We start from the raw sequence: 20,420 nt of genomic DNA on the forward strand, positions 1-20,420 counted from the left end.
AAGTTGACGGTGGATGGTGATGACTAGCTACCTTCCTTCCCTCTAATCTTACGATGCTAGATGAGGGACAGCTGGCACAAATAGCCCTCGTGTAGCTTTGCGCGAAATTCAAAACAAAAAACAATTAGAAACTATCCGATTTATGTATATTTGCAATTTATGAACATCGGCGAGTATATATCAGTTTTTTTTGGCATAAAAGTATTTTCCACCAATTAACTCTTTCTTATATCACTTTACGCCAAAAGCGTGAAACATCACTACTTCTTTCATAACATATAATTCACTTTATGTTGAAATAATGTCTATTCACATTTCTTATGTATATTTTTCACATATTTTAATAGAACAAAAGATAAAAATATTATTACGTACGTACATAAACCTGTAAATATTTAAAATTATTACTAAATTAATGACGTATACTTTGCTGACTGTACGTCATTACTTATTATCCAGTTTCATACCTATGTATCTATTTTGTTATTTTTCGAAAATATCGAAAAATACACCTTTTTTGGTTCAATTTTCATACATAGCAGAAATAAAATTGTTACTTCTACATCAAAAACAACAGTTTCTAGAAACTGAGATACATGTTTAGATGCAAGCGATGAAACCAAAACAACGTCTCTCGCTATAGATAACCGATTCTATGTCCACCCCTTTTCATAATCTTATTGTTACGAAACATGCTGTTAAGATATAGTTCAACTGTTTCTTTACTTTTCACTACTCTTGTTATTACTAAGGCCAGACCAAAAGCACAGTGAGATAAAATCTACTAATCACCAGACGCAGATAGCTTAGCTGCTTTGTGCAAAAAACACCAAATCAAACTAACTAATCAGCAAGTAAATAAAAATAAAGAATAAGTTGAAGTTATCACTCTTGTACATTGTCGTATTGACCAGTAATAATTAAAAGAATAGATAAAGAAGTATATTTCTCAGTTCTTTCCAGCTTTTGTCAGTCTTAATACACATTCAAGTGACGTTGACAACGACCAAGATATATATTCTGAGTCCACAGAAAATTAGGTTCATTTTGTATTAATTCCCTCTCATCTTTTCAAGATGGGAGAGCGGATTTCTCTTGCTTTTGTGTTTCTCCTTGTTCTCGGCAGCAGAACAGGTAAGAATAAAACTTCATACAAATTTTATGTTTACTTGTTGTTCTTTTTTAATTTCGAGAAAAACGACAGGAGGGTTATCTGCGTTACACGTTCCTAAGTTTAGTAGTGTAAGAGTAGGGAAAAGGTAACTGGTTAGCTCGTTGTCAGAAATTTTCAAATTCTGAACGTTTCCGCTTTTGATTTATAGCTTTAATAGGTCATGCCCCCAGGAACGTAGCGTTATGTCTTCAGACTTACAACGCTAAAAACCGGGTTTCGATACCCGTGGTGAGCAGAGTACAGACAACCCATTGTGCAGCTTTGTGCTTAGTTACAAACAATCGAACTGAATGTTAACATCTTAGCAGCAGCATTTTTCAAAGTCGGATTGAATTGGAAACTTTACAAATTTTGACTATGGTCGAATTGTGGCAGATGTTGCGCCAACAAACAAAACCCGAGTACCAAGAAAAGACATAACTTATTTTTTATTTTCATTTATAGTGCTACCAGTAAAACACACTCCTTTACTATGATACCAAGAACACACAAATTTTCTTTTACAGTAGTAGTTATGGTAACAACTAAAGACCTCAAAAAAAGAAAAGAAAAAAAGATGTTAGACTCTCCCAGCTGGGACAGCGGCAAGTCTTCGGATTTACAACGCTAAAACTAGAGGTTCGATTTCCCTCGGTGGACACAGTAGATAGCTCAATGTGGCTTTGTTATAAGAAATACACGCAAAATAAAAAAAAGCTTAGTTAGAAAATAGCATACATATTTTTAGGCAAATGTGAAATTCATCTTATAAAATTATAAGTCAACAGGTATATATGACAGAGATTTTGAATGGATAGTTAGATTAGCATAAACAATAAAAGTAGATACTGATAACACTAAGAGAAAAGAAAAATCTTATTTATCCAAGTAGAACTGATAGTACCGAAGATAATCTGTATAAGTAAAAACACGCCCCTGGGATTGTATGGATATTATCACACACACAGACTGTAAACGGCGAGGGGCGTTTTTGTCACAGAAGAAAGGTCTCAAGGTTAAATCACGAGCCTTGTAAAAATATCTGTATGTGGTAGAGTTTGTACTTTCCAACATAATTTGTATGCTCCTATAATAATAGGTGCGTAGCCCCCCCTACCCTCAGCAGACTCCGCTTTTAATTAAGGTCATTTTAGGAGAGTCTTCCGGCTGCGAGTTCGAAACTCTTCGCCGAACATGCTTGTCTTTTCAGGCACGAAGGTGATGCAATGTAATGATCAGTCCCACACTTTACGAAGAATTTTGTTGTTCAACTGTTTTGTTTTCATGACAGTTGTTGTTAGCATTTCACCGGGTCATTGTATTTTAACAAGTTTGACTTTTCGAAATACAAATTTATGGCACAAAAAAAAAACAAACCTACCCCTGATCTAAACAGCACATAAATAATAATAACAAACAATAATGTGTAAATAAGGTTATCAACATATTAAGTGCGTAAAAAAACATAAATATAATTCACATATATGATGTCAGTTAAATTGAATCTAAAATGGTTTATTTAAATGTTGCTTTTAAGATTTTATTTTACTTATGAAATCAGTTTCATTCATTTATTATTTGGAATTAAACACAAAGCTACATAATGGGGGCCAGGTGGTGAGGGCGTTCGACTCATAATCTGAGGGTCGCGGGTTCGAATCCCCGTCACACCAAACATGCTCGCTCTTTCATACATGAGGACGTTATAATGAAATAGTCAATCCTACTATTCGTTGGTAAAAAAGAAAAAAGTAGCTCAAGAGCTGGCGGTGGGTGGTGATGACAAGATGCCTTCCCTCTAGTCTTACATTGCTAAATTAGGGACGGCTAACGCAGTTAGTCCTCGTGTACTTTTGTGCGAAATTTAAATCAAACCATACACAATGGGCTATCTGTGTTCTGGTCACCACGGGTATCGAAACCCTGGTTCTAGCAGTGTGAGTCCGTAAACATTTCGCTGTACCACTCTTTGTAGTCAGAGTTGCTAATGTTTCTCTCTTTTGTAAATGTGATAATGCAAATAATTTCTATGCAGTTAGTAGTAGTTTGATGTGGGGTTTAATTACATCAGTCTGAGATTTTACCTGTCTATATTATGTACTCATTTTCTACGTAGTCATTCCTTTACCAAGCTTTTTCTGGGGGATATTTTGAAAATTTATATACGTATTATTATGTGATATTACAAAATTTTATAGTAGCCTTCATATGCGATCATTGACTAAAGAATATTCACGTTTCAAAGTACACCATTTTAGGAAAAAAATGAAAATGAACTAAAAAATAAACTGATATAGCCAGATCAGCGAATCATGTAAACACAGTTTTATTAAGGTTAGTGCTAAGAACAAAGGTGAGTCGATCAAAGATTAAAGCAAAGTCGCTAGTTGTATTAATATATCCAATGTTCGTATTCAATCTTGCAAAAGCAATAGATCCGTAACTTTTATGGCCTCAGGAAGGACACCAGTGTGTCTACAGATTTACAACAATAAAAGTCAGGGTTTGATACTCGCGGTGGAAACAACAGATAGACCATTGTCGCCTTGCTGTAAAACAAATTAACAAATCAAGTATTCTACAGAAACGCTACCTAGTGGTTTAAGTTTACTTTCTGGTTCACTTTTGAACTCTTTAAGTCACTTAGGAAAAATTAGATTATAAACCGATAACATCTGTTCGCAGACACCATGTTTTTAATATCAAAATACGCACTAGAAAATGTTTTTAAATATAACATATAATGTAAAGTATATACAGAACGTATTGATATATGAACGTAAGATAAGAATTAAAAAAATCAAAATGTCTCTTTAACCCGTGAAAAACAAACAATAAATTTAATTGTGAACATTGAGTAATTCTAACAATAACAACATTTCTCAATATTAATGAATAAATATTTATTGAAAATTATATTAGTTTGCTTTAAGTTTTCATTTAGCGCTTGAGTGATCTTATCATTATTAAGTCATATATGTTATTATATTTCAGGATTTTCAGATCAGGTGACGTCAGTTGATCTGAATCGTGAAAATGGACGTACTGCGCCAACAGAATGTAGGTTGAAGATGGCATTCCATGATTCAGTGTTCATGTAGTTTCTTATTCATTTATATAATTTTCTTTTTGTATTTTATTTGATTAAAATTAATAAGTTAAAAACATTTTTACCAGACCCATTTTCTTGTCACCAATTTTATTTTTAATCTAATATTAAATTTTATTGTACACTCTGATTACCGTTTCTTTAATAAAATTAGGTACTCAATTTTATTATAAATATATATGGCATCACTAACATTGCTCATTCGTCCAAGTAACCCATTACATCATAGAAGTAAAGTATGCTTAGCCAATCAAACAATTCTGCTGAGGTTTTTTTTTTTTTTCATCTTTCGTATCGTAAATGCATAACTACAAGTAAAACCTATTGGAAAGTTAAGTGCATTGCAGACCTCGTGTAATTTTACTAATAGTTTAATTTCAAGAGCAATGTTTTAACTTTGAAATAAATAGAAATAAGCGTACGTTTGTTATCAGTTGATATAATTAGCATATATTTTAAATTTGTAAACTGTTTTTCAGTAAACTACAATATGATTACGTACATACGAAATTATATTCGAGCAAGACGTATTTTAAGATGGAGAATCCTGACACACGAAAATAACTTATTTTTTATTTGTACATATTTACATATTGTAACTCGAATCTTCAATTCTGATCAGTAAATAATCGCAACAAAAGAGTAAAAAAAAAAAGAAACAAGTTGATTCCACACAGGACCACCCGGCATGGCGAGGTGATTAGGGCGTTCGTCTTTTAATCTAAGGGTTGCGTGTTCGAAACCCCGTCACACCAAACATGCTCGCCCTTTCAGCCGGGGGGTGCTATAAAATGTGACGATCAATCGTTGGTTAAAGAGTAGCCCAAGAGTTGGCGGTGGGTGGTGATGACCAGCTGCGTTCCCTCTAGTCTTACACTGCTAAATTAGGGATGGTTAGCGCAAGTAGCCCTTATGTAGCTTTGCGCAAAATTCTAAAATAAACAAACCACACAGAGCCGGAGGTTAGAAGTGTATGTGTGTGTGCGTATGGGGTTTTGCTGAGTTGAACTACCCAAAATGTGTCTTAGCCTCTCCTATAACCCCTGCATCCAACGAAAAATACTTACTGTTGAAACTGTTTCAATTTTTAAGTTCTATATTACATGTACTCACAAGATGTATAGTGTAATATCCCCAATTTTTCGCATCTCATTTGGAAGAAGCTGACACTACCTTTGTTTTCATGAGATATCCGTATAACAATCATATACCTAAGATATCTGAGAAACTGAATATTTATATACCTGCTTTCCAATATGACTGGGCGAGACGTCAGATATAGCATTTATGGATTTGTTTGTGATTAGACTCTTGAAACTAGCACTGAGAAACCTGCAGGGACGAGTGGTGTGCTTTCGAAATGATAGTCTTTCAACGGAGTCTTTCTGCATTGGAAACTATGCCGCAGGACCATTGTCCATATGCATGATCATCAGATAGAGAATGACCAGCCTTGGCGACATGTACTGTAACATCGTGGTGTTAAGGCTCCAAAATATTTTTAATATAAGAAACTCAAGTTTTGTCTCAGTAAAAAAAAAAAAAAAAAGCAAATTGAGAGTGGCAAACGCTCAATTATTAATTATTTATATGAACAATTTTTTTTTTTACATATTTACAACTCTGTGTAAATAGGTAAAAGGTTGTATTGTGGTACAGAGCGAATAGTAACACATATGTAATTATTTCACTGTCTCATTGGTTTCATGTAACTTTTTTCTTCTTTAGCTCCAGTAAGCTATTTTTGTGATTTTGAGGATGGGATGTGTGACTGGAAGAATGATGATATTAATAAAAATATGAACTGGGAGATTGGTCGTGGACCAACTTTGACTCCATACACTGGCCCATCTGTTGATCATACAGTAGGAACAGGTTAGCAATATTTGTTAAAGTGAAAAGAAATATTGTTTTCGCAATACGTAATAATTTATTCAAATATTTTTCAGTAGTAGTGTACATGCTGAAGATAATGTAATTAATGATTTGATACCGGAGAAACTTCCTACTTGCGTTAGTCATTTGTTAGAAATTCCAATAAACTTTCTGATTAAACCATTGATATCTCTAGTATTGTAACCTATGTACTTAATATTTTTAGAAATTTGCGGAGTGTGTAAAAATGAATTTGAATTATAAATACATGATTGTGGAGAATTCAATGTATATGTCAATGGTGATTTAGTTCAGTGTCAGAAACGTTATTTAATGTTAGAAGTGAGAGTTATTGCGTCTATTCTTTGTTCAGTTTCTCTGTTGATTTATGTATTGTTTATTTATTTAAACTAAATAGCCTAGGCGTAGTTACTATTAATTTCAGAATTTATTTTGAAACATTATATTTGCAATTAAAATTAAGTTTGCAAATCAATTAGACTTAAAAATATTAAGAAAGAAGTAATAAATTAGTATGTTAGTGTTACATGGACTGGACTTGGCATTGGCTTTACCAAATAATCCAAAAAAATCGGCCCAGTGTTGGAATAGAACAGTAGGAATGTAAAACAGAATAGTCATATTTCTAATAAAATCAGTGTTATTGTTGTGGAAAATACGAGTTTTAAGGAAATCAAGTAGAGTAGCATTACATTATTTCTAAGAGACTTTAGAATTATTATAAAATGTCAAAATATATTTGATAAAAATTGAATTTTCTGTATTGAAATAAATGTAATAAGAATTACTGATTATCAATAGTGCTTAGTACCAGAAATCATAACGTCATTAACCAAACATGTATATGGAAATCATCATGGAGCAACTAATACTTGCCATTGATTCTAGAAAAGCTAAACTTATGTAATTGCAAAAGTAAAAAAAACACCCCAATCTTTCCATTGGCTCAGCGTTAAACTTGAGGGTTTAGTCACTAAACTTTTAGGTTCTATACTCCTGATTGACACAGACCAGATAGCCATTGTGTAGCTTTGCTTTTAAAACATGAACAATAAATAAGCAAAACAAGATAAAACAAAAATACTAGGTAAATGTAACAATATAACAACAACAACAACAATTTACGAAACTTTAGAACTTTAGTTAAATATGATGTTACAATCAAAAGCCCATTTTAAAATTATTGATAAGCTTTTGTTTGTTTGTAGTTAAACCACAGCTACACATTGAGCTATCTGTGCTTCGACCACCACGAGGATCAAAACTCAGATTTTAGACTTGTTTTGATTTTCGCGCAAAGCTACACAAGGGCTATCTGCGCTAGCCTTCCCTAAGTTAGCAGTGTAAGACTAGAGGAAAGGCCACCCACTGCCCACCACCAAGTCTTGGGCTACTCTTTTACCAACGAATAGTGGGATTGACTGAACATTATAACGCCCTCACGGCTGAAAGGGTGACCATGTTTGGTGCGACAGGGATTACGACCCTCGGATTACGAGTCGAATGCCTTAACCACCTGGCCATGCCGGGGCATATAGCGTTGTAAGCCGCATAAATGCTGTTGTGTTACTGGAGGGGCTATTTATAAACAACTAATATTCTCTGTATAAGAGAAAGACTAACTTATGAAAATTTGAGTTGCCTTAAATTGGAAAATCTTGAGGTTTTTCAAAACAAGGCTAAAGAAGTAGAAAAATTAACACTAGAGCAGAAAGGTACTATAAAATCATCCAATGAAATTATCTTAGTTTAACACGCTTTCTACTGACAAAGTGGTATGTTTGTACACTCACACTGCTAGAAACTGAGTATCGATACCCATGGTGGGCAGAGCACAGTTAGCTCATTCTGTAGCTTTGTGCTTAATTCTAAACAAACAAACAAATAGTCTAACACATTCAATATAATAAGTTTTAATTTCAATAATATTTTATTGTGTGTGTGTATATATAAAAAAAACATTAACTGTAATGTTGAACCATTAGGGGTCCTAATATAAATTTTATTGTGGAAGAATGGATACAGTAGAAAACGCTATATTGGGTGTCGTTCCAGAATATTCTAGGCATGCTTGATCTGAATCATATCTTGTGAATGAGAAGATGGCATATGGATAAGGTCAGTGTCATCTTAAAAGACACTCCCTTCTGCAGTACAGAAATGCTGTAACATGGGGCGAAGATGATCACTCAGTACAACTAAACAACGATTAGCATTGACCTTGTTTTCTGCAGGTATATGTTGTGCCCAAATCAATCCAAGAAAATGTGCTCCAGACCATTACTTGAACATCAAGACCCTTTACTGTTGAACCAAAACACTCAGGGCTGTAGAGTTCATTAAGTTGGCGCCACACGTACATTCATTTATTTGTCGAGAACACGGCGAAGGATGATTCATTTGACCAAGTAACATTTTTACGCTCCTTAGTGGTCCATAGCCTGTGCTCTATTCACCACTGAATGCGGAATGGTGCATTGCCAAGAGTAATAAACAGTTTTTGCAATGCAACCCGACTATGATATTACGTTCTATAGAATTCTCGGCAGACCGTTTTTGTTGAAAGTAGCTGCTCTCTTGCCCCAGATTAAAATTTCGATAAGCGTTTGTGTAAATGCCGAGGCCTCCTCAATTAATATATTCAATATATATATACAGGGCGGCCCATAAGCCCCTACCCGTCCACATTGTGTCTAAACAACGTTATAATACTAATGATGAGTTGAGGGTAGCTGTTACCGCGGCATTTGGAACAATAACCCCTGCTATGTTGAGGAAAATGCCTCACAGAACATGGCGTCGCATAATATTATGCAGCGAGAATGAGGGACAGCAAACAGATACACTTGATACATAAGATATGTGGATGAGTAGGGACTTACGGGCCACCCTGTATATATTGATATATCAGTGTGTGTATGCGTCTTGATTTAATTTTCGCACATAATGTGATTAGATTTTTGTCATTTTCCACTGAGTTACAGTTTTCCCAATTTTCACGTAGTTGCTTCACGATGATAAATTTAACTTCTGTAATTGTTTTATTATATTAACATTTTAAAGTTTTATCCGTTTTACCACATTAGAAAAATAAAGTATATTGTAGCAAAATTTAATAACTAATAGTAAAAATGTAGAACTAAGACGAACGATATATATTTTTCTCTTCTCTCTATTTTAATAGTAAATTTTTCAACGTATACTTGTCTTCGATGTTCTGTTGTTTAACAAATATTGTTCGAGGAGGTTTCCAACATTTTATTTTATTTAGGGTTTCACTTCGTGCAGCAAATTTTCTCTTTCAAGAATAAAAGCCTACAATTTTAGTTAGCGAACACTAGTTACTCTTGTTGGCACATTGAGTGATTCTACAAATGGACCCTTGACCATTGGTCGACTGATCTAACAAAAACCGATGGCTGATTTAGCGTGTCTGCAACACAAAAAGGTTATGGTAATATTTAAGACATTGTTGGGGCTTGAGATAACAGCTTCATGTAGAGTATGTTGCAGATGCTTAATGACTTTTTATAGATTAATTAATAAAAGATTTAAGTAGAATTCACAGAGACTTAAAGATATTTTTTACAGAATTTATACAATAAAAAATTCAAAAATATACTTTTTATTTTTTTAAATAGCGAGGTTCTATCAATTGAAAGCATATTTCTATGAAATTCAGTGTCAAACTTGAATTATATAAGTGCTTTGTCATTTGATGTTAGATTTACCTCGTTTTCCTATCGCTCCTTCTTTGCGAACTGAAAGAAAATTATTGGTGCACGTGTGTATGAGGTAAAAGGAACACTATTTATGATTGATCAGGCATTGATACCACACTACAAAAATCGGAGGAAGACGGTTTCGAGACTTTTAGAATTTATCCAAAGGCTGGTCACATTTACCTTTGAGTATAAAGGAAGACCAAATGCATGTGATGAATGACATGCTTACCAGTAGAGGTGAATCCAAAAGGGAAGGCATTTAATTCCTTCAGTGTTCTTCAAGATATACCACTAAAGAACAATTAACTGAAACTGTGAAAGCCAGTCCATTTTCATTGATAGGGTTTAATAAGAGAACAAAAGTATAGAAATGGTACTGTTGCACTATGTTGGACATATGAAAAAGATATGCTCCATGGTAATATGAAGAGATATTCTAGCAGAAGCCATGTAAAAATAATTCCTTCAACTAAAAGGAATTGCAACCTGTAAGAATCAAATTCCTAGTCACATTCACAAGTAAAGAGCAGCACAAACCAATGTGTTGAAATTGATTAAATAGCCCTAATGAGCACTTTTGTTTTGTTCTGAAATCATTTTTATTAATTATGAGAATATGAAATAGGATTATAGAATAATTTTATGTTGTGTAGGTGGGCAGAAGTATGAGGAATGATTTGGTGTTTTCTTTTTTTTTAAGGTTGATTAAATAGTCGTTTCAGCCATGTTTGTCTTGGTTCAGGTTTTGGTAAGTTCCTAAAATATCAAAATTGACAAATTATTACATTTTCGTTGTTTGAGTGTGCAGGCCCATTCTAGCTTAATGTTGCTAAATCTAACCTTGTTAAATTAAAAATTATTTAAGATTCAGTGCTCGGTACAGCTTACTGAGTATCTTAAATTATCATCATTAAATTTTCCTAAATTCATAATTATGCATACCACTATCTTTCTTTGCTTAAAGCAAAACTAAAAATCAGTCTTGCAATCAGTAAAGTTAATTAAGCATGCTTTTCTGATATTTTGATCAGTTGTTTCATCAGTTGAGTATCCTCACTTGTAATGATATTTTTACTTGTAATCTGAATAATATCTCATGAGGTTTGGCAGCTTTAGACGTTTATACAATTGATACTTGAAATTGGTATTTACCAGTTAACCAGTCAAGACTGCAGTGGTATTAAACAAGATGTCCCATAGAGAAAAAGAATTAAAAAACATTCTAAAAGGCAAAAATTAAACATAATGGATTCAACCATTGCATCCCACCTAATTGAAACTAAATGTCAATTTGATCTAGAAAAATTGCAAAAGTTTACATTTCTTTGAAAAAGTTAAGAAACTAGACATCTTGGAAATTTTACATAAATAGAAGTCTTAAAAACAAATGCCAAAAATGTTCTAAATGACCATAACAACTGAAGTCCCTCCCCATTTCTTACCCCACTTGTCTCTGTGTGAATGTGTGTTTAAACATATACGAACCTGTTACAAAACATTTCTGTCTGTATGTGATGATGCTTTTAATGGTTAAACCATGGTTGAGAATAAATGACGCATTTGTGAAATGTACAGTTATCTTGATCTTCCTTGGTTTTGTGGTTAAGGGATTTAGATTAGTTCTAGATATGTTGCAAAGCTAACAATTTGAAAAAAATTATCATAAGAATGTAATAGTAAAATAAAAAGTAATGACATATGCTATATTAAATAATATAGTTAATATTGTGAATGAAAGTAAAAATATATAACATACCTTGCTTATGTAATGCAGAAACACTAGCTGTCTGTTTGAAATATTGTCATAGAAGAAAGTAGTTGTGAAAAGGTGAATTTATGACAACATTTTTATTTTTTGGTTCTTCCATATTGCAGGAGATTGCTTTGCAGGCTTCATATTTTTGTATATGTGTGCATGGTATTTTGACTAAAAGTTTCTTTAGTAATATATGTGGGCAGAGTTTGTTCTTTCTTGCAGTTTTTATATTGTGTTTGTCAGAGTGAGGAAACGCTTTGGTGATTTTAAACAGTAAACCACATATGATTGTTATCTCAGTTTTCACGTGATGTGCTCTATGAGAATACAAAGAAATCTTTTCTTTTTGCCACGTGTAGAGGTCTCGCACTCATATTAAAAAGTTGCTTGGTTTGTGATTTACTAGCAAGCATTTCACTTCAAATGTTTGCATTTGTCTTAAATGATAATGACAGATTTATTTTCTAATACCAAGTTATCTGATGCCACTACAAATCATCTTGATTGTTGATTTACGTTAAGAAAGATATATTAAGAAACTAAGTAGCTGTTTAGTTCTCAATCCTTAACTTTTGTAGATGACGATACTTACAATTTTATAGTTGTGAAGGGGCCAAATTCTCAAACAAAAGTAAGAGGTGCTCAGCTGGATAAAGTGTATCTGTTTTTGAAAATGAAATCTATATGTACACATAAATGATAAAGCAGCTCAAATGAGTACTAGTACCTCCTTAAAAAATAATTCTATTACTCAGTATCAATGAATGCCAGCAGAACTTCACCCATGTGGTTTTGTAAAGCTTTACAGAATCTTGTGATTATATGAAATGCTGTTGAATGCTAGAAAATAATGTTTTACGTCCAGTACGTTGGCATCAAGTGAAATGGAAAGTTTTGTGATGTCACATGTAAGACCTCAGTATACTTGATATACTAATACTTATTTGATTATTATGTTCCATAGTATTGAGCATTTTTACTAATATTTGCTTTTTAAGTAATGTAAATCCAGTTTTATGTTTCCAGTGAATACGTAAATATGTATATGCACACACAAAGTGGATGATTCTTGTTTTATATGCATAAATATATGTGTACATTATCATTATGAATATCTGGATTTTAGACTATTAGATTTATTTATTTTAGATTTATTTTATAAATTTTATTTCAAAATTTTGAAATATATTTTACAGTATATTTAATTTATTGTTAAGATGTTTTAAATGTTAATTTGTGTTAGTTCTTTTTGCAATAAAATTGTTTGGTATTTGATAGGAAATGGATCATACCTGTATATTAACGCTAGTTCAGGTAAAGATGAAACGGCACGTCTCTTAGGTCCATTCTTGACCTCCAGGTATTGTCTTCATTTTTGGTACCATATGTATGGATCACATGTGGGCTCTTTAACTGTATTTATTCAGCAAGGTCTGGGAGAGACAGCTGTATTCCAGAAATATAAAAATCAGGGAGACCAATGGAAACAGGCAGTTGTCACTCTAAACTCTCAAGAAAATGATGGAAACACTTACAGAGTATGTTAAACGTATTTCACTTTAAATAACTCAAAGACAGATGTTAATTTTTCTTGTGAAAAGTTTGACTTAGTTTTTTATTCTATATATTTTTCATTAACTTTTTTTTTACTAAGGAGTAAATCACATTGATTTGTGTTACTTCAGTTTTAAGTTTATGTATATGTTCATTAATTTTATATATGTCTAATTTTTTTGTGATAGTTTCTAGCTATTCATTATTTTTTATCATTGCTTAGGTGGTAATTGCTGCAATACATCACTGGAGGACACAAAAAGAAGGTGACATTGCACTGGATGATATTTCTCTCTCTCTTGGTGAATGTGAAGGAAATCAAGGTATAACTTCTGAAATAACTTGTTATTGTCTAATTTTATTATTCACCAGCTGTCATACCAATTCAGTGTATGAAGAAGGCACAGTGGGTAATATCAATGCCTTTTGTTAGTTTTTAAAGTCATTTTTAAATAGAAATTTTTACTGTCACAATGTTGGCTTATACTTTCATCAGGTAGTAAAAAAATTGAATTAAATAACTACATTATTTTGCCTTTTGGTTTGAATCTGTAACATTCTTAGTATTAATGGATGATATTTTGTTCTCATGTGATTGATTTCCTGACGTTTTACTGATAAAATAATCTTCCATCAAATTTGTTCAACTCCTGTAAAAAAAACATTGGAAGAAGTAGGGTGCTTGGATTAGTAGGCTTGATCTAAGGTTATCTTGTCTTTTTTGATGATTATGATAATATACAATAGATATGTGAGGCTCCTTTTAACTGGGTGGTTGATGGATAGCCAATCAGTTGCAAAAAAAAATGTATTCAAACACCTTGGAAATGCATAAACGTGTTAAAGATATGCACTTCTCATCCACTTGTGTGGAATTTACATGTGATACATATATTTTTTCCTTGAAAACAGTTTTTATATGTGAAATAATTTAGATTAGCCTAAATTGGATAGAGATCTACATAAGCCATTTGAAGTTTGTGGTGGGCTAGGAGCAGGTATATGACAAAATTCTCAAAATTGTTTTCAGTAATATTATGTCACAAATAAAAACATATCAGAAGTTTATTATATTGAGTGTTATAAATTAATGTTATCATTTGCATTGATCCAAAGAATCTGGTTGTGTATTACAGTACAGAATTTATCAATCTCTTGAAGTATTCTGTTCATTTATAACATTCAGGTTCACTGTATATTGTTAAGTCAAGAAGTTGCTGTTAAAAATATTAAAAGACGTTTTATTTCAGTTGAAGTTTACAACACAGTGATGCACATATGAACTTAAATGCAAGTTAGAGGATATTTTCAGCAAATAAAAACAAAAAGTTATAAAAACTTTTGATTTTTATTGATCTAATACATTATCTGCCATTAAAAAATCTAGTCTGTGTATTATAAAGAAAGTTACTTGAAAAGATGGTTGTAAAAGTATGTAAAGTTTCCAGCATGTATCATTTTGCTTTGCAATTAAATGAAGATATTTGAACATGAAAGTTTGAGAATACTGCTTAGCTCTTGCAAAATATTTCCTAGATGAACCTCTAGTTATTCTGTGTATCCTGTCTGGGCACTTTTAGTGTAAATTTCTGCACCTTAGATTATCACATCTAAAAATGGTCTAGAGTGCATCGGATAATGTGGAATTCTGTGGCTTTTGAGGGCCATCCAGTCACAGTTTTTTTGGAGTATTACTTGTGACAAGCCAAAAGGCTTATTTGGTGTCCCCATCCTTGATTATTTTATCAATTAATATGCTTTTATATCTATAAATACACTACATGGCCAAAAGTATGTGGACATTCTTTCATCACATCCATATGTGCTTGTTGAACATTTCATTCCAAAACCATGGGCATTAATATGGAGTTGGTTCCCCCTTTGCTGCTATAACAGCCTCCACTCTTCTGAAAAGGCTTTTTACTAGATTTTGGAACATGGCTGTGGGGATTCACTCCTATTCAGCCACAAGAGCATTAGTGAGGTCAGGCACTGATGTAGGGTGAGAAGTCCTGGCTCACAGTCAGTGTTCCAGTTCAGTTTAGTGTTTGATGGGGTTGAGGTCAGAGCTCTGTGCAGGCCAGTGAAGTTCTTCCACACTAACCTCGGCAAAACGTGTCTTTATGGACCTTGCTTTGTGCACAGGAGCATTGTCATATTGAAACAAAACAGGGCCTTCTCCAAACTGTTGCCACAAAACTGGAAGCACACAATTCTCTAGAATGTCATTGGATGCTGTAGCATTAAGATTTTCCTTCACTGGAACTAAAGAGCCCCAACCATGAAAAATAGTCCCAGACCATTATTCCTCCTCCACAAAGCTTTATAGCTGGCACTATGCATTCAGGCAGGTAGCATTCTCCTGGCATCTGCCAAACACAGAATTGTCCGTCAGACTGCCAGATAGTGAAGCGTGATTCATCACTTCAGAGAACGTGTTTCCAGTGCTCCAGAGGCCAGTGGTAATGCACTTCATACTACTGCAGCCAGCCAATGGTTGGCATTGCGCATGGTGATCTTAGCTTATATGTGGCTGCTTGGGCATGGAAACCCATTTCATGCAGCTCCCAATGAAAAGTTCTTGTGCTGACGTTGCTTCCAGAGGCAGTGGGAACTCGGTAGTGGGTGTTGCAACTGTGAACAGACAATTTTTACGAGTTACGTGCATCAGCACTCGGCAGTCCCGTTCTGTGAGCTTGTATGTCCTGCAGCTTTGTGGCTGACTTGTTGGAAAGGTGGTATTCTATGACAGTGCCACGTTGAAAGTCACTGAGCTCTTCAGTACGACCCATTATACTGCCAGTGTTTGTCTTTGGAGATTTCATGGCTGTATGCTTAATTTTTTGCACCTATTAGTAATGGGTGTGGCTGAAATAGCTAAATCTGCTAATTAGAAGGGGTGTCTATGTACTTTTGGCCATGTAGTATATTTCATCAATGTGTTTTATCTTTTTTTTTTACAAACACAATTTAACTTTAATCTATTTTTTTCTGTTGAATGATCAGGTGTTCAATGCTGTCCTGTATGTATTGCAGTTAAACTGAAAAATTTATTATTAAGTTTATTTGATAACTTTAATCAGTATTAAAAAAAAGTTATTATATTGCAAATAAAGAAAAGTTTTCACATGAAGAGGCAGAACATTTTAGCTGGTTTTTCTGCTAATATTTTATGATTTTGCAAAACAGTATATTTTTCAGGAGGAAAACTTAATATTTCAAACGTGAATATATATATGTTTTTAGGAGATCCCTTGCATATTTGTACTTTTGACAACAATCATGATTGTGGCTACTCACCAAACACTAGCACATGGACATGGGCTCATAAAAAAACAGACTCAAAGCTTCCTTATGGTGTACCTGAAGAAGATCATACACTTGGAACACAAACTGGTGAGATATTATGCTGTTAGATGCATTTAGTATATAATGAAAACATACATTTACAAATTAAGATGTTTCAGTTTTAAATTGATGAGAATATACATTGTAATTTTTTGTAACATATTGACTTTATTAAAGGAAGAATTGAATTATAGAGTAGCTAAAATAATTTTACTTAGTTCATAAAACTTCATAAGCTATACATTGGAATTTATTTGCATTGCCTAAGGATGAATTCAATATAAAAATAAAATAAAGAGGTTACATTTTTAATTCCAAAGGACAAATTTACAAAGGATTGTTGATATTAATCAGTTATGAACAAGTTCTGTTTGTACTGAAGATATTTATATATAGATTGTAAATGTTTTGTAACCCATCAATAGATGCTCATATGAAACTTAGTTTTTTAGATTTCTAAAGGTATTGGTGATGATTCATGTCAAAACATGTAAAACATTTTTGTGCAAAATTCTTCTGATGGTGAGTCAACATAAGCTTTAATTCTATGCATTGCACATACTTTTTAAAGTATTATAATTGACAGAAGTGTGTCTTGAAAATTGGAAATTAAGTGTGTAATATTTAAGTGTGTATATAAGTGTACACATACACACACAGTATCTTGTTCACCCCCTACAAAGTTTCCACATTTTGTTGCTGTCTGAGCTTACAGTCATGAAGTTAATCCCTTTGCCAGAAACCAGTACACTCGTTATGTGACCTTTCAAACTACTCTCTTGCACTTGAACTGATTTAGGATTGCAGTAGCAAAGAGGTTAACTTTGGAGTAAATGCATCTGTTCAAGTCACTAACTACTCGCATAGTGATACAAGAAACCAACCATGAAGACCAAGGAGCTTTTCAAACAAGTAAGGGATAAAGTGGTAGAGAAGCACAGATCAAGAGAAGGTTACAGGAAAGGTTCAAAGTTGCTGATTATTTATTTGACTACAGTGAAATTCATCATTAAGATATGGAATGTGCTTTGTACCATCCAGTCATAACTGGGATTAGGCCACTGTTCTAAACTAAGCAGCAGGGCAAGCAGGAAACTGGTTAGAGATGCTACTGTGAAGCCAACAGTGACTTTGAAAGGTTTGCAAAGTTTCATGTCTTAAATGAGAGTCAGTGTTCATATATCAACAATATCCTTGTCCCTATACAAATCTGGCTTGTAAGCAAGAAGCCCCCCACTAGTACAGCAGTAAGTCTACGGGTTTACAATGCTAAAATCAGGGGTTTGATTCCCCTCGGTGGGCTCAGCAGATAGCCCAATGTGGCTTTGCTATAGGAAAACACACAACACACATCTTGAATGACAAGAAAGAAGCCATTACTGAAAAAGAATCATCTTAAATCTCATATGAAGTTTGTGACAAAGCATGTAAGTTATATTGCAGATATGTGGCAGAAGGTTTTGGTGAGATAAGACAAAAATTGAGCTTTTTGGTCTAAATTCAAAGCATCAGATTTGGCACAAACCCAACACAACATGTCACCCAGTCAACACTGCCCCAACTGTCAAGTAAGTTGGTGGCAATATCATGTTATAGAGATGCTTCTCATAAGCAGGGAATGGGAAGCTTACTAGAATTGAAGGAAAGATGGATGGTGCAAAGTACAGGTGAATTCTAAAGAAAAACCTGCTTGTGTCAGCCAAGAATCTAATACTAGGTTGGAAATTCATATTTCAGCAGGATAATAAAATTTCCTAAATATCTGTCAAATGTTTGTTTTCACTAAGATTATACTTGTCTGTTATTTTCTCTACCCTAAGTATGTGGGGTCTGTCAATTTGACCAACTTCATAACCATCATAAAAAAAAATTAGGAAATAAATATAAATTATTATTTTTGTGTGCAAGAATGACTAGGTACTATCACATGAAAATACAAATGTTTAGGCTAAGTATCTTAAGTTTCATAACATTATATGTATTTATTATTTTTTATGGTATTGACCTTCCAGTTGTGCCTGGCTGATGTTGTGTAACTTGCAATAACATAGTTCATGTGCATTTATGTTAGTGTATCCAATAATATAAAACTGACTTTTAGTTTTTACAAAGTGACACTGTTTTGGCTGTGTTTTAGTGAACTAGTTATTTGGAATATACAGTCATATTTCAATTAATATACATTATATATGTATGTAGAATATTAATATTTACAAATAAGTTATGAAACTTATTTTTCTTAAAACATAGAACAATAAATATAAAAATAAAGCAACCAATTATTTGTTCCAAAGGACAAATTTACAAAGGATTGTTGATATTAATCAGTTATGAACAAGTTCTGTTTGTACTGAAGATATTTATATATAGATTGTAAATGTTTTGTAACCCATCAATAGATGCTCATATGAAACTTAGTTTTTTAGATTTCTAAAGGTATTGGTGATGATTCATGTCAAAACATGTAAAACATTTTTGTGCAAAATTCTTCTGATGGTGAGTCAACATAAGCTTTAATTCTATGCATTGCACATACTTTTTAAAGTATTATAATTGACAGAAGTGTGTCTTGAAAATTGGAAATTAAGTGTGTAATATTTAAGTGTGTATATAAGTGTACACATACACACACAGTATCTTGTTCACCCCCTACAAAGTTTCCACATTTTGTTGCTGTCTGAGCTTACAGTCATGAAGTTAATCCCTTTGCCAGAAACCAGTACACTCGTTATGTGACCTTTCAAACTACTCTCTTGCACTTGAACTGATTTAGGATTGCAGTAGCAAAGAGGTTAACTTTGGAGTAAATGCATCTGTTCAAGTCACTAACTACTCACATAGTGATACAAGAAACCAACCATGAAGACCAAGGAGCTTTTCAAACAAGTAAGGGATAAAGTGGTAGAGAAGCACAGATCAAGAGAAGGTTACAGGAAAGGTTCAAAGTTGCTGATTATTTATTTGACTACAGTGAAATTCATCATTAAGATATGGAATGTGCTTTGTACCATCCAGTCATAACTGGGATTAGGCCACTGTTCTAAACTAAGCAGCAGGGCAAGCAGGAAACTGGTTAGAGATGCTACTGTGAAGCCAACAGTGACTTTGAAAGGTTTGCAAAGTTTCATGTCTTAAATGAGAGTCAGTGTTCATATATCAACAATATCCTTGTCCCTATACAAATCTGGCTTGTAAGCAAGAAGCCCCCCACTAGTACAGCAGTAAGTCTACGGGTTTACAATGCTAAAATCAGGGGTTTGATTCCCCTCGGTGGGCTCAGCAGATAGCCCAATGTGGCTTTGCTATAGGAAAACACACAACACACATCTTGAATGACAAGAAAGAAGCCATTACTGAAAAAGAATCATCTTAAATCTCATATGAAGTTTGTGACAAAGCATGTAAGTTATATTGCAGATATGTGGCAGAAGGTTTTGGTGAGATAAGACAAAAATTGAGCTTTTTGGTCTAAATTCAAAGCATCAGATTTGGCACAAACCCAACACAACATGTCACCCAGTCAACACTGCCCCAACTGTCAAGTAAGTTGGTGGCAATATCATGTTATAGAGATGCTTCTCATAAGCAGGGAATGGGAAGCTTACTAGAATTGAAGGAAAGATGGATGGTGCAAAGTACAGGTGAATTCTAAAGAAAAACCTGCTTGTGTCAGCCAAGAATCTAATACTAGGTTGGAAATTCATATTTCAGCAGGATAATAAAATTTCCTAAATATCTGTCAAATGTTTGTTTTCACTAAGATTATACTTGTCTGTTATTTTCTCTACCCTAAGTATGTGGGGTCTGTCAATTTGACCAACTTCATAACCATCATAAAAAAAAATTAGGAAATAAATATAAATTATTATTTTTGTGTGC

At 33.4% G+C, this 20,420-nt stretch overlaps 1 protein-coding gene across 1 annotated transcript in view; it reads left to right on the plus strand.

Moving 5' to 3' along the window:
- Positions 1-935: 935 nt before the first annotated feature.
- LOC143245132 (MAM and LDL-receptor class A domain-containing protein 1-like) overlaps positions 936-20,420 on the plus strand; it is a 209,706-nt gene continuing 190,221 nt past the window's right edge. The window contains exons 1-6 of the mRNA XM_076491067.1: positions 936-1,134; positions 4,148-4,213; positions 5,991-6,137; positions 12,918-13,177; positions 13,417-13,516; positions 16,440-16,589. Coding sequence (XP_076347182.1) covers positions 1,077-1,134; positions 4,148-4,213; positions 5,991-6,137; positions 12,918-13,177; positions 13,417-13,516; positions 16,440-16,589 — 781 coding nt within the window. The 5' untranslated portion in view covers positions 936-1,076. The remainder of the gene's footprint in view (positions 1,135-4,147; positions 4,214-5,990; positions 6,138-12,917; positions 13,178-13,416; positions 13,517-16,439; positions 16,590-20,420) is intronic.

Source organism: Tachypleus tridentatus, chromosome 2 (genome assembly GCF_004210375.1).
Source record: "Tachypleus tridentatus isolate NWPU-2018 chromosome 2, ASM421037v1, whole genome shotgun sequence".
NCBI lineage: Eukaryota > Metazoa > Arthropoda > Merostomata > Xiphosura > Limulidae > Tachypleus > Tachypleus tridentatus.